The sequence below is a fragment of the Rhinopithecus roxellana genome, chromosome 12 (genome assembly GCF_007565055.1).
Source record: "Rhinopithecus roxellana isolate Shanxi Qingling chromosome 12, ASM756505v1, whole genome shotgun sequence".
In the NCBI taxonomy this organism is placed as follows: Eukaryota; Metazoa; Chordata; class Mammalia; order Primates; family Cercopithecidae; genus Rhinopithecus; species Rhinopithecus roxellana.
The window spans coordinates 31,191,129-31,206,287 of NC_044560.1; the positions used below are offsets into that span (position 1 = coordinate 31,191,129).

Here is a 15,159-nt window from a genome sequence, read left to right on the forward strand (position 1 = left end):
ACCTGACAAAAACAAGAAATGGGGAAAGGATTCCCTATTTAATAAATGCTGCTGGGAAAACTGGCTAGCCATAAATAAAAAGCTGAAACTGGATCCCTTCCTTACTCCTTACACAAAAATTAATTCAAGACGGATTAGAGACTTAAATGTTAGACCTAAAACCATAAAAACCCTAGAAGAAAACCTAGGCGATACCATTCAGGACATAAGCATGGGCAAGGACTTCATGTCTAAAACAACAAAAGCAATGGTAACAAAAGCCAAAATTGACAAATGGGATCTAATTAAACTAAAGAGCTTCTGCATAGCAAAAGAAACTACCATCAGAATGAACAGGCAACCTACAGAATGGGAGAAAATTTTGGCAATCTACTCATCTGAAAAAGGGCTAATATCAAGTACCTACAAAGAACTCAAACAAATTTACAAGAAGAAAACAACCCCATTAAAACGTGGGTAAAGGATAAGAACAGACACTTCTCAAAAGAAGACATTTATGCAGACAACAGACACATGAAGAAATGCTCATCATCACTAGCCATCAGAGAAATGCAAATCAAAACCACAATAAGATACCATCTCACACCAGTTAAAATGGCAATCATTAAAAAGTCAGGAAAGAACGGGTGCTGGAGAGGATGTGGAGAAATAGGAACACTTTTACACTGTTGGTGGGACTGTAAACTAGTTCAACCACTGTGGAAGACAGTGTGGCGATTCCTCAAGGATGTAGACCTAGAAATAGCACTTGACCCAGCCATCCTATTACTGGGTATATCCCCAAAGGATTATAAATCATGCTGCTATAAAGACATATGCACATGTATGTTTACTGCAGCACTATTCACAATAGCCAAGACTTGGAACCAACCCAAATGTCCATCAATGACAGACTGGATTAAGAAAATGTGGCACATACACACCATGGAATACTATGCAGCCATAAAAAGGGATGAGTTCACGTCCTTTGTAGGGACATGGATGCAGCTGGAAACCATCATTCTCAGTAAACTATCACAAGAACAGAAAACCAAACACCGCATGTTCTCACTCATACGTGGTAACTGAACAATGGGATCACTTGGACACAGTAAGGGGAACATCACACACTGGGGCCTGATGTGGGGTGGGGGGAGGGGAGAAGGATAGCATTATGAGATATACCTAATGTAAATGACGAGTTAATGGGTGTAGCACACCAACATGGCACATGTATACATATGTAACAAAACCTACACATTGTGCACATGTATCCTAGAACATAAAGTATAAGAAAAAAATCATATCAAGTGTGAAATAAAGAAAATTATATATAGAGAGAAAGAACAGAATACATCTATATACATATATATATGTGTCCATGCAGTAATTTTATTCTTCTAAAGCAATGCCTCTGCCTTCCACCCTCACTGTACATGTCCTAGTCCTGCGATGTCCCTGGAACTGAGCACCTGATTTCCTTCTCTGCCTCCCACATGAACAGGGAATAGAAATGGAAACTACACGCTGTGGTTACTGTTGTGAAAATCCATGTTCCCCACAGGCTAATTTGGCATCTTACATTCCAGTTCCCATTGTAAAAAAAAAAAAAAAAGCAAGGAACAAACAAAAACTGCAAAAGAAAAAATGAAATATTTGAAAGTCTAGAGTCACAGAGGTTCCGGATTCACCCACCACCCACAGTGACCTCCGCCGCCCTCCAGACCTGAGGGCAGTTGCGCCTGAACAGCCTGCCTTTCACCATCCATGAAAAGAGGTGACCTTAAATTTCAATAGATTTTACTCTGTTCAAAAGGAACCAGGTCAACATTCAAAGTCAGTGATCTGACAACGCTAAGCTTTGGCCGGAAAGTATTGGAAACATTTAACGTGCAGTGGATGAAGCAGCCTGGCCCCACTGCACACAATACACTTGTGGGGACTCAAAAGAGGTTACTCAAGATCCGCTGGGTGGAAATGAGGATAGACCCAAACATGGGAGGTAGGGGGGGGTCCAACCAGGAAGGCTCAGGCCCTGACCTTCTCCTAGGCCCTGCCGCTCCAGAACTTGCAGTTTTTTCTGACCCGGAAGTGGATTTCACTGATGGAAAAGAAGTTCAGTATTTCTGGTCCAGCCCAGTAAGCTGCTCCCGTCGCCCAGCCTTCCACACCCCTGCAGACGCCACAATCCCTACTCCCACTAACCTGACAAGGGAGCTATGCATTGCCTGGAGACGGTCCTTGGCCTGCAACCCCGCGATGGGGTCCGGGGACTGTGTCCATTTCTGGTTAAAATTGCTCTAAGGCTGGTCGCTGTCTTGGCCTTCCCTGCGTCCTCTCTGTGCACTTCTCCCCTCCTCAGCCCATATGAAGCTTTTACGCAGGAGATGGATTATCGCCCCTCTTGGAACATCAAGGACACCACCAGGACACCGCACTGTCTCTTTGACCCTGGGATTCTGCAGACCTCAGTCTTCTCCTGAGGTCCCCTCACTCCCTACCTCATTTTTTCCATCCTTCTGGGGCCTGGGTCTGCTACACCTTGAACCCAGGAGGCGGAGGTTGTGGTAAGCCAATATCGCGCCATTGCACTCCAGCCTAGGCAATTAACAGTGAAACTCTGTCTCAAAACAAAACAAAACAAATACACTGGAAATGACTTGGGAAGCTTATTTTACAAAAATAAAACAGAGAATACAAAAGTGTTTATTGCAGCATTACTTTTAGATGGCAAAAAAGCGCAAACAGTCCATAATATCACAATTGGGAAAGTGGTTGAAAAGGTATTGGTAAAGAATACTGTGGAACATACTGCAACCATCAGAAAGACTGTTAGATCATCATCTATTGAAGGAAAATCCAAGATGTACAGCTGAATGTAAAAAAGCAAATTTCAGGGAAATGTATAGTTATCCATTTTTCTGTAAAAACATAATAAAATAAATAATTGTGTGTTAATATTTTAGCATGAAGATATATATGGGTAACATACACAACCTTTAAACATTATTCAGAAGAAAATGGACAGAGGGAAGGGAATGAGGAATGAAGAAGAGCAAAGATAATCATTTTTTCTTTCATTTTTTTGAGACTCTGTCGCCCAGGCTGGAGTGCGGTCAGGATCTTGGCTCACTGCAACCTCCACCTCCCGGGTTCAAGCAATTCTCCTGCCTCAGCCTCCCGAGCAGCTGGGACTACAGGCACGTACCACCACGCCCAGCTAATTTTTATATTTTTAGTGGAGATGGGGTTTCACCATATTGGCCAGGCTGGTCTTGAACTCCTGACCACGTGATCCACCTGCCTTGGCTTCTCAAAGTGCTGGGATTACAGGCGTGAGCACCCAGCCCCTTTTCTTTTTCTTTAATGGTATTGCTTCATTAATTTGGGTGCAAATGCACTATCTCTAATTTTAGATGAGGAACTTTAAAGACTTATAAGCACACAAGTAAAGAAAGTAAAAAAAATTTCATTGGGCAATTCTCATTTTGATAATGCAAAATATTACAACAGTCCATTTTTAGTAATTCTCTCATTTGCAGATATTTTACTCACTCTACCTTTCTCAAATTTATTATGAAATATTTTACTTCCTTATGCCAGTAAAGTAACACAACGTTCAGAGAGACCCGTCTACACAGGATCTAAGAAAAAAGGAAGTGGGGCATAAAATAACAGTTCTACAGACATAAACTTCATCCTTCCACACATGCGATCTGTCCAGTGTGGGGAGCTGCTTGCTAAGCATGCTTTGAGCACAGGGAAGGCCCATTTCAAAACACTAACTTAACCCCAAACAAAGCTACACTGTGCACATTTTTTTTTTTTTTTTTTTTTGAGACACAGTCTCAATCTGTCTCAGGCTGAAGTGCCGTGGCGTGATCTGGCTCACTGCAACCTCCGCCTCCTGCGTTCAAGTGATTCTCCTGCCTCAGCCTCCCCAGTAGCTGGGATTACAGGCATGTGCCACCACACCTGGCTAAGTTTTGTATTTTTTACTAAAAATGGGGTTTCAACATGTTGGCCAGGATGGTCTCAAACTCCTGGCCTCAAATAATCCTAACACTGAGGCCTCCCAAAGTGTTGGGATTACAGGTGTGAGCCAAGATGTGTCCTTCTATATAACTGAAATAGTTCCTTGAACATTTGATCAAGTTTTCCTTAGAAAGAAACTGGATTTGGTGCTTCATTAGTAATAGTTAATTGATCACATGCTAATTTTTCCCATTCTCTGTGTTTATGAGAGTCTTCTAAGAGTCCTAATTTTCTTGGAGTCAATATTGATGTATACTTGCCTTAAAAGACATTTTGTTTAAATTTTCAAACATATCAGAAAAAAGCATTATATTTAACATAACCTTTTAAATCCGTAACTATGTTTCTATCTCTGTCCGTTTTTTAAATATGATGCTGTTTCTCTTTTCATACATTTTTTCCTCAGTGCACCAATATTTTGTTTATGTTCTCCTTTCTTTTTTACTGCGTATATAATGTGGCAAAAAGAGTATTCCGGAATAAAGTCCTTCACACACCTTATTCACAGTACTTTCCCCACCAACAGCTAGGATGATTCCATGTTCAACAGGAAGTACATGATGATGGGAAATTTTCTTAACTTGTTACCTTCAAAAAGGGTCTTTCTTCAGTCAATTACCCTGCCTAATGGTGACTATGTTCTGCAGAAGTTAAAAAGCCTTTCTACAAATAATAATACTGATGACAATGAATATAATGATGATGACTAACATTCAGTGAGTATGCATTTATCATGTCAGGCACACTGCTAAGCACTTTATGGGCCTTAATTTATTTAACCCTCACAAAGCATTATGAGGTAGGTATTATAATTATCCCCCATTTTCTAATGTTTACTGAGACACGCATGTACATATAAACAGAAAAATGATCAGCAATAAACAATAAATTGATAAAGACTATACTTTGGGAAGGGAATGGACACAAGACAATGGTCAAAGGGTACATTTGCCTTTTTGTAATGTTTGCATCTTTTATAAGGAAAATATATTCACACACTATTTCTGCAGTTAAAAGATACGATACGAGGCCGGGCGCGGTGGCTCAAGCCTGTAATCCCAGCACTATGGGAGGCCGAGACGGGCGGATCACGAGGTCAGGAGATCAAGACCATCCTGGCTAACATGGTGAAACCCCGTCTCTACTAAAAAATACAAAAAACTAGCCGGGCGAGGTGGCGGCCGCCTGTAGTCCCAGCTACTCGGGAGGCTGAGGCAGGAGAATGGCGTGAACCCAGGAGGCGGAGCTTGCAATGAGCTGAGATCCGGCCACTGCACTCCAGCCCGGGTGACAGAGCGAGACTCCATCTCTACAAAAAAAAAAAAAAAAAAAAAGATACGATACGAATATGCGCTTAGGGAGAATGTCCATCAGGGACTTGTATTTTGGCATGTATTATGGCAAAATATCTAGAGGAGACTATGATATCCACCAGTAGGATTTCATAAGTGATATTACAGTAACACAACAAAACACCATGAAGATATTGAAGGATCTCTATTACGTAAAATGTTGTTCATGAACATTTTTACAGTAAGAAAGCCTTAATGTTATAAAGAATGAAAGGAATAAGCCATCTTCAGAAATAAAGAGGTCATTTCTCCCAGATACTAAAGGTATTTTTAAGAATGTAACAGACAAATTACAGGAAAAAATGAAAACCACAGGACTACATTTCTACAAAAATTCTCTGATGTTTAAGGTTAGAAAGGTGTTAAAAGTGCTGTCATGCTGGGCGCGGTGGCTCAAGCCTGTAATCCCAGCACTTTGGGAGGCCGAGACGGGTGGATCACGAGGGCGGGAGATCCAGACCATCCTGGCTAACACGGTGAAACCCCGTCTCTACTAAAAAATACAAAAAACTAGCCGGCGAGATGGCGGCTGCCTGTAGTCCCAGCTACTCGGGAGGCTGAGGCAGGAGAATGGTGTAAACCCGGGAGGCGGAGCTTGCAGTGAGCTGAGATCCGGCCACTGCACTCCAGCCTGGGTGACAGAGAGAGACTCCGTCTCAAAACAAAAACAAAAAAAAAGTGCTGTCATTTTCAGTACGACAGACTGAACTATCTGATGTCAAGAGAAGTGAGCATTTAGTTAAGGTTTTCAAAATATATTCTATCATAGGGTGTTTCTCCAACATTATTTTTCCCAGGCTGAATAAGCTGTAGTCCACAAATACAATGTTTCTACATTATTCCATCTAGGGAAATTATTAACAAGATAAATTCTGTTTTCAGCCATAATTAAAAGCCTCCCTACACATTTCATATATTCTGGCTCATCACCAGTACAAATTTTGATGCTGAATAAGTTGTGGGTTATAATTAAAGTTCTTTCCACATTCCCTATATTCATAGGGTTTCTCACTGGTATGAATTCTATGATGACTAATAAGCTGTGAACTCTGAGAATAAGCCTTCCCACATATCTTACATTCATAGGGTTTCTCACCAGTATGAATTCTCTGATGTCTAGTAAGGTCTGAGCCAGAACGAAAAGCCTTTTCACATTCCTTACATTCATAAGGTTTCTCACCTGTATGGATTCTTTGATGTTTAATAAGTTGTGAGCTCTGACTAAAGGCATTGCCACATTCCTTACATTCATAGGGTTTTTCCCCAGTATGAATTCTCTGATGTCGAGTGAAGTTGGAACCACTACTAAAGGCCTTCCCACATTCCTTACATTCATAGGGTTTCTCACCAGTGTGAATTCTGTGATGTCGAGTAAGATCTGAGCCACAAATAAAGGTTTTCCCACATTCCTTACATTCAAAGGGTTTCTTGCCAGTATGAATTTTCTGATGATGAGCAAGTCTTGAGGGATGTCTAAAGGACTTTCCACATTCCTTACATTCATAGGGCTTCTCAATGGTATGAATTATCTCATGTGTAGCAAATTGTGAGCCATGTCTAAAGGTTTTCCTATATTCTTTAGATGCACAGAATTTCTTTTTACTATTAATGATTTGCTGTAATGTAAAGGATGGATGCTGACTCAAAGTGGGCAGATCTTCATGAGTGAATACCAATTGATTGAAATGTCCCCCCTGAGAGCCGAGTTGTTTCTCAAACTGGATATTACAATCCCAATCATCTCTGAAACTAGAGCACTGAAAATCATGTCTTGTGAGTTTTTCCATTATTTCCCACTGGGTTGATTCTATTTCATAAATTTCTTTCTTCAGAAATAATTTCTTGGTCTCACATCTTGATTCCAGGACTGAAAGAAAATATGAAAATAATTAACTCATGTTTTTCTTATTTGGGAGAAACGAAACTTCAATCAATATGGGAGAATTTCACTGATTTTTTTTTTTACAAATGAATGAGGAAAAAAGAGAGTTAGAAGACAGGTTACCTAATAAGATGATGGTAGTGATTAGGAAAACAAAATAAGTCACTGCTTCCCAAACATTGCTATAGATCAGGATTACTTTGGGAAGCTTGCTAAATACACACATGCCTTAGTCCTACATCCCTTGTTAAAGGATGACTCTAATCATATACACACAAAATGTCTCATTGCATATACACACACGGGACATATAATAGGATCCCACAGTATTAATTGTAAAATAAGGGAAATGGCCAGGCATGGTGGCTCACACCTGTACTCCCAGCACCTTGGGTGGGTGAGGCAGGCAGAACACTTGAGGTCAGGAGTTTGAGATCAGCCTGGTCAACATGGTGAAACCTGTCTCTACTAAAAATATAAAAATTGGCTGGGCATGGTGGCATGCGCCTGTAATCCCAGCTACTGGGAAGGCTAAGGCACGAGAATTGCTTGAACCCGGGAGGCAGAGGTTGCAGTGAGCCAAGATTGCGCCACTGCACTCCAGCCTGGGCAACAGAGTGAGTCTCTGTCTCAATAAATAAATAAATAAATAATCAATCACACCGTTAACAGGGCTATTGTCAGGATGAAATGAATACGCCTAATGGAAAATTCCCAGGCATCAGTAAACTATGGCCTATGGCCCTGCACCGATTTTTATAAATGACGTTTTATTAGCCATACTTGTTACGTATTGTCTATGGATGCTTTTGCGCTAAAAGGGCAGAAGTGAGTAGTTATGACACAGAATGTGTGAACTGCAAACCTAAAATACTTACTATTTGCCTTTCAAGAAAAGAAAAAAAGAAAACTTTTTTTCAAGAAAAAGTTTGGGCCGGGAGTGGTGGCTCAAGCCTGTAATCCCAGCACTTTGGGAGGTTGAGACGGGCGGATCACGAGGTCAGGAGATCGAGACCATCCTGGCTAACACGGTGAAACCCCGTCTCTACTAAAAATACAAAAAACTAGCCGGGCGAGGTGGCGGGCGCCTGTAGTCCCAGCTACTCCGGAGGCTGAGGCAGGAGAATGGCGTAAACCCGGGAGGCGGAGCTTGCAGTGAGCTGAGATCCGGCCACTGCACTCCAGCCCGGGCGACAGAGAAAGACTCCGTCTCAAAAAAAAAAAAAAAAAAAAAAGGAAGTCTGTACTAAACATCACAAATATAAAACATTTCCAACACCACTGAATGGTCTCTTGGATAGCCCTGGTCTGGATTCTGTAACTGGAGGTCCAGAGCTCTTCAAAAAATGATAAGGAACTAGAGGGTAGCCATCCAGAAAAAAGTCTAGCTTAAGAAAAGTCAAGAGTGGAATGAACATAGCATGAGTGGTAGGTAGGACTCATTTGTGCACAGATATGATATATGTTTGGGGTTTGATGAAAATAGAGTTTGTCTTGTAATTCTGAGATGCTGGCCTTTGTTAAAGAGAAGAGAGGACTTAACAAGTACATGCGCACTACAGCAGTGATGACTGACGGGCAGAAAAGACATTTGTAGGTTCAAGAAAAGGAGAGAGAGTAAAATGGAAGGCATTGTATGGTACTGACAGATCAGAGATACTAGATTCAGTTACATGCATTTTATACTCAAACTTGAATAATTATAAGCCTTGTTTTCTTGGGCAAATTAGTTCAACTTTCCAAACCTGCAGTTTTCTGTCTAATACAATAGGAATGATAGCCCTTACAACTGTTGTGAGGATTGGGATTAATGTTTGTAAATACCACGGAAGAATTTCCGCCAGGCACGGTGGCTTATGCCTGTAATCCCAGCCCTTTGGGAGGCCGAGGCAGGTGGATCACGAGGTCAGGAGTTTGAGATCAGCCTGACCAAAATGGTGAAATCCCGTCTCTACTAAAAATACAAAAATTAGCCGGGTGTGGTAGCGCGCGCCTATATCCCAGCTACTCAGGAGGCTGAGGCAGGAAAATTGCTTGAACCCAGGAGGCGGAGGTTGCGGTGAGCCAAGATAGCGCCACTGCACTCCAACCTAGGGAACAGAGCGAGACTCCGTCTCAAACAAACAAACGAACAGACAACACACAAAAAAAGAATTTCCATACAAAAGTGGGGACATTAGGCCCGACCCCTTGACTCCTAAAAAAAATAAAGTCAGGGAGAATAGCTAGAAGACTTGAAAGTCACTGACTCCTAGACAAGGAAATGGAGGGGTAAGGAAGGTACAGCTTTGTAAACTATTATAATATACATGTAATACAAATACATTTTTAAAAGAAATAGCTTGGTCTGGTTACAGAGGGACAGGATCTCAGCTAGTATTCTTATCACTTATCCATGGAGAAAGAAATGACTACGAAATGAGCTATGATGAAAAGAAAAAATGAGTATAGCAAGGTGGTTGAGAAAACTGAAGGCTTTAGGGTTGTAAAAGAGGTCTGAATTCTGGACCTTTTTTTTTTTTTTGAGACGGAGTCTCGCTCTGTCGCCCAGGCTGGAGTGCAGTGGCCGGATCTCAGCTCACTGCAAGCTCCGCCCCCTGGGTTTACGCCATTCTCCTGCCTCAGCCTCCCGAGTAGCTGGGACTACAGGCGCCCGCCACCTCGCCAGGCTAGTTTTTTGTAATTTTTAGTACAGACGGGGTTTCACCGTATTAGCCAGGATGGTCTCGATCTCCTGACCTCTTGATCCACCCGTCTCGGACTCCCAAAGTGCTGGGATTACAGGCTTGAGCCACCGCGCCCGGCCAATTCTGGACTTTTTAACTAGCTGAGAGGCCATAGACAAATTATGAAACCTCAATGAACACTGTTATCATCTGTAAAACCATCAAGTGTATGACACTAATAGGTACTCAATCTTTTTGTGGAATAACGTTCTGAATTATGTAAGGAAGATAGTTTGAAATCATACTAGATGATATGGTAAAAATGTACATCATGCCGGGCGCGGTGGCTCAAGCCTGTAATCCCTGCACTTAGGGAGGCCGAGGTGGGCGGATCAAGAGGTCAGGAGATGGAGACCATCTTGGCCAACATGGTGAAACCCCATCTCTACTAAAAATACAAAAAATTAGCTGGCCGAGGTGGCGGGCGCCTGTAGTCCCAGCTACTCCGGAGGCTGAGGCAGGAGAACGGCGTGAACCCGGGAGGCGAAGCTTGCAGTGAGCCAAGATCGCGCCACTGCACTCCAGCCTGGGCGACAGAGTGAGACTCCGCCTCAAAAAAAAACCAAAGAACCAAAAAAACAAAAAAAAAGTACATCATACAATCTTTCTCTGATAGCTATAAGGCATTTAATTTGATCACTGAATCCCAAACAAAAGACGTGAGAGAAAATCAACACTAGATTTAACTTATAAGAAACACCAAAAAGAGTTCTTCAAGTAGAAAGAAAAGGGCACTAACAATATAAAAATATAAAACTCATTGTAAAGGTATGAATATAGTTATATTCAGAATACTCTGATAATGTAATAATAGTGCATAAATCACTTTTAACTCTAGTATAAAAGTTAATAGACAAGGTTGGGCACAGTGGCTCACACCTGTAATCCTAGCACTTTGGGATGCTGGGGCGGGCAGATCACAAGGTCAGGAGTTCGAGACCAGCCTGACCAATATGGTGAACTCCCGTCTCTACTAAAAATATAAAAATTAGCTGGGTAGGTAGCGTGTGCCTGTAATCCCAGTTACTCAGGAGGCTGAGGCAGGAGAATTGCTTGAACCCGGGAGGTAGAGGTACAGTGAGCTGAATTCGTGGCACTGCACTCCAACGTGGGTGACAGAGAAAGACTCTGTCTCAAAAAAAAAAAAAAGTTAAAAGACAAAGGTATTAAAGATAAACCTACAATCATTTGCTAATAGATGCACAATATATAAAAGATGTACATTGTAACATCAATAACGTAATGTAGGTGGAAAAATGCAGACTTTTGTATGTGGTCAAAGTTAAGCTATTATTATTACTACTACTATTATTATTATTGAGAAACAGGGTCTTGCTCTGTAGCCCAGGCCAGAGTTCTCACTGTAGCCTCAACCTCCTGGGCTCAAAGGATCCTCCTACCTCAACCTCCTGAATAGCTGGAACTAGATGTGTACCACCACACCTGGTTAACTTTTTTTTGAGACAGTCTTGCTCTGTCTCCCAGGCTGGAGTGCAGTGGCGCAATCTCGGTTTGCTGCAACCTCCGCCTCCCAGGTTCAAGCAATTCTCCTGCCTCGGCCTCCCAAGTAGCTGGGATTACAGGTGCCTGCCACCACATCTGGTTAATTTTTTGTATTTTTAGTAGAGACAAAGTTTCATCATGGTGGCCAGACTGGTTTCAAACTCCTGACCTCAAGAGATCCTTAAACATTTTGGTAGAGACAGGGTCTCACTATGTTGCCCAGGCTGGTCTCAAATTTCTGGGCTCAAGCGATCCTTCCACCTCAGCCTCCCAAAGTGCTGGGAATACAGGTGTGAGCCACCACACCCAGCCTAAACTTAAGTTATTATTAGCTTACAATAGACTGTCATAACTATGAGATGTTTTATGTAAGCCTTATGGTAACCACAAAGAAAAACTCTCTAGTAGATACACTGAAGACAAGGAGACATCAAATCATACCACCATAAAAAAATCAAATCAGAAAGAAAGACTGAGATAGGAACAAAGACACCATAAAACAGTCAGGATTAGCTCGGCAGAGTGGTGCACGACTATAGCCCCAGTTACTTGAGAGGTTGAGGCAGGAAGACTGCCTGAACCCAGGAGTTCAAAACCAGAGTGAGTTATGATCATGCCACTATACTCTAGCCTGGGCAAGAGAGAGAGACCTCATCTCTAAAACAACAACAACACCACAAATGAAGTATCATAAGCGACTACTATGAATAATTATATGCCAACAAATTGGATAAACTAGGAAAAAAAGGATAAATTCCTAGAAACATACAACTACCAAGCCTGAATCATGAAGAAAGAGAAAATCTGAACAGACCAATTATGAGTAGGATAGTTCAATCAGTAATCCAAAACCTCCTAATAAAGAAGAGACAAAGACTTGATGGCTTCACAAGTAAATTCTATCGAACACTTAAAGAAGAATTAACTCCAATTCTTCTCAAACTCTTCCAAAATGCTGAAGACGGAACACTTCCAAACTCATTTTATGAGGATAGTATTAACCTGATACCAAAGCCAGGCAAAAAATCTACAAGAAAATAACAGGCCAATATCCTTGATGAACATAGATACAGAAATCCTCAACAAAATACTAGCAAATGGAATTCAACAGCACATTATAAGGATCATACACCATGATCAAGGGAGATTTATTCCTAGGATACAGGGACGTTTCAACATAAGCAAATCAATCAATGTGATACATCACATTAACAGAGGGAAGGACAAAAACCATATGATCATTTCAGTAGACACAGAAAAATAATCTTACAAAATTGAACATACTTCCATAATCAACACTCTCTCAACAAATTAGGTGTACAAGGAATCTACCTCAACATAATAAAGGCCATATATGACAAACCTACAGCTAACATTATCCTCAACATTGGAAAGATAAAGGTTTTTCCCCTAAGATCAGAAACAAGACAAGGATGTCTGCTCTTGACACTCTGCTCAACATAGTACCAAAAGTCCTTTTTATTCATTTAAGGCAATAAAAAGGAATAAAAGCCATCCAAATTCAAAAAAACCCTAGAGGATCTACCATAAAACTGTTAGAAGTAATAAATGTTATTTATTTACAGCTCAGTGTGCTCATACCAGCAATTCCAGCAGTTTGGGAGGCCAAGGCGGGTGGATCATGAGGTCAGGAGATTGAGACCATCCTGGCTAACATGGTGAAACCCCTACTAAAAATACAAAAAATTAGCTGGGCGTGGTGGCAGGCCCCTGTAGTCCCAGCTAATAGAGAGGCTGAGGCAGGAGAATGGCGTAAACCTGGGAGGCGGAGCTTGCAGTGAGCCGAGATTGCGCCACTGCACTGCAGCCTGGGCGACAGAGCAAGACTCCGTCTCAAAAAAAAAAAAAAAAAAAAAAAAAAAAGAGTTATAAATGTATGTGTATTCAGTAAGATACAAAAATCGGTTGTTTCTATACACTAGCAACAAATTATCAGAAAAGGAAATCAAGAAAACAATCCCATGTATAATAACATCAAAAAGAATAAAATACTTGGGAAAAAATTTAACAAAGGAAATCTGTATACATAAAACTATAAAACATTGATTAAAAAAAATGAAGACACACCAGGCGTGGTGGATAACGCCTGTAATCATAGCACTTTGGAAAGCCAAGGCAGGTGGATTGGCTGAGCTCAGGAGTTCAAGACCAGCCTGGGCAACATAGTGAAGCCCCATCTCTACTAAAATTCAAAAAATAAATAAATAAATGAAAGAAAAAAAAATTAGCTGGGCGTGGCAGCATGTGCCTGTAGTCCCAGCTACTCGGGAGGCTGAGGCAGAAGAATTGCTTGAACCCGGGAGGCATAGATTGTAGTGAGCTGAGATCACACCACTGCACTCCAGCCTGAGCAACAGAGTGAGACTCTTTTCTAAAATTAAATTGCATTAAATAAAAAAGGGTGTGGTGGGGAGCTAGGAGAGGGATAGGATTAGAAGAAATACCTCATGTAGATGACGGGTTGATGGGTGCAGCAAACCACCATGGCATGTGTATACCTACGTAACAAACCTGCACATTCTGCACATGTATCCCAGAACTTAAAGTATAATAAAAAAAAAAAAAATGAAGACCCAAATAAATGAAAATATATTCTGTATTCATAAATGGGAAGAATTAATATTGTTAAAATGTCCATACAACCCAAAGCAATGTACAGATTCAGTGGAATCTCTAACAAAATTCCAAAGGTACTTTTCACAGAAACAGCAAAAACAATCCTAAAATTCATATGGAACCATAAAAGACCCTGAATAGTCAAGGTAATCTTGAACAAGAAGAACAAAGCTGGAGGCATCACTACATCAGATAGATTTCAAAATAGATGACAAAGCTGCAGTAATCAAAACAGCATGGCACTGGCATAAAAATAGACACATCAACCAATGGTCTATTGGTTCCATCAACCAATGGAACAGAATACAGAACCAAGAATCCATACAGAACCCTTGCATTTATGGTCATTGGATTTTCAATAAAAATGCCAAGAACACACAATGGAGAAAAGACAATTCAATAAATGGTGATGAGAAACTGGATGTCCACATGCAAAAGAATAAAATAGAATTCCTATCACATACATATACAAAAGTGAACTCAAAATGGATTAAAGACTTAAACATAAGACACAAAACTATAAAACTACTAGAAGAAAACAGAGGAGGGAAAGTTCCATGACATCAGTCTAGGCAATGATTTTTTTTGCATATGACCCCAAAACACAGAAAAGAAAAGCAAAAAATAGAAAAATGTGATTACATCAAACTAAAAAGCTTCTGCACAGCAAAGGAAACAACAGAGTAAAGAGACTATCCACAGAGCGGGATAAAATATTTTCAAGCCTTGTATCTGGTAAGATGCTAATATCCAAAATAGATAAGGAACTCAACTCAGTAACAAGAAAACAAATAACCCAATTTAAAAAGTGGGCATTTCTCAAAAGAAGACATAGAAACAGCCAATAGGTATATGAAAAAACACTCAACATTACCAATCATCAGGAAAATGGAAATTGAAACCACAATGAACTATCACCTCATTGCCGGATACCATGGCTCAGGTCTATAATCCCAGCACTTTGGGAGGCCAAGGCAGGTGGATCACTTGAGGTCAGGAGTTCGACACCAGCCTGACCAACATGATGAAACCCCATCTCTACTAA

The 15,159-nt window shown here is 41.0% G+C and overlaps 1 protein-coding gene across 3 annotated transcripts in view; it reads right to left on the reverse strand.

The window, feature by feature from the left end:
• Positions 1 to 2,687: 2,687 nt before the first annotated feature.
• LOC115892381 (zinc finger protein 566-like) overlaps positions 2,688 to 15,159 on the reverse strand; it is a 40,830-nt gene continuing 28,358 nt past the window's right edge. For 2 of the 3 annotated variants that reach the window (XM_030913705.1, XM_030913704.1), the window contains exon 5: positions 5,936 to 7,233. In XM_030913705.1, the coding sequence (XP_030769565.1) occupies positions 6,293 to 7,233 (941 nt within the window). In that variant the 3' untranslated portion in view covers positions 5,936 to 6,292. Of the gene's footprint in view, positions 2,901 to 5,935; positions 7,234 to 15,159 lie in introns of those variants that run through there. The other variant, XM_030913706.1, reaches the window with a different exon arrangement.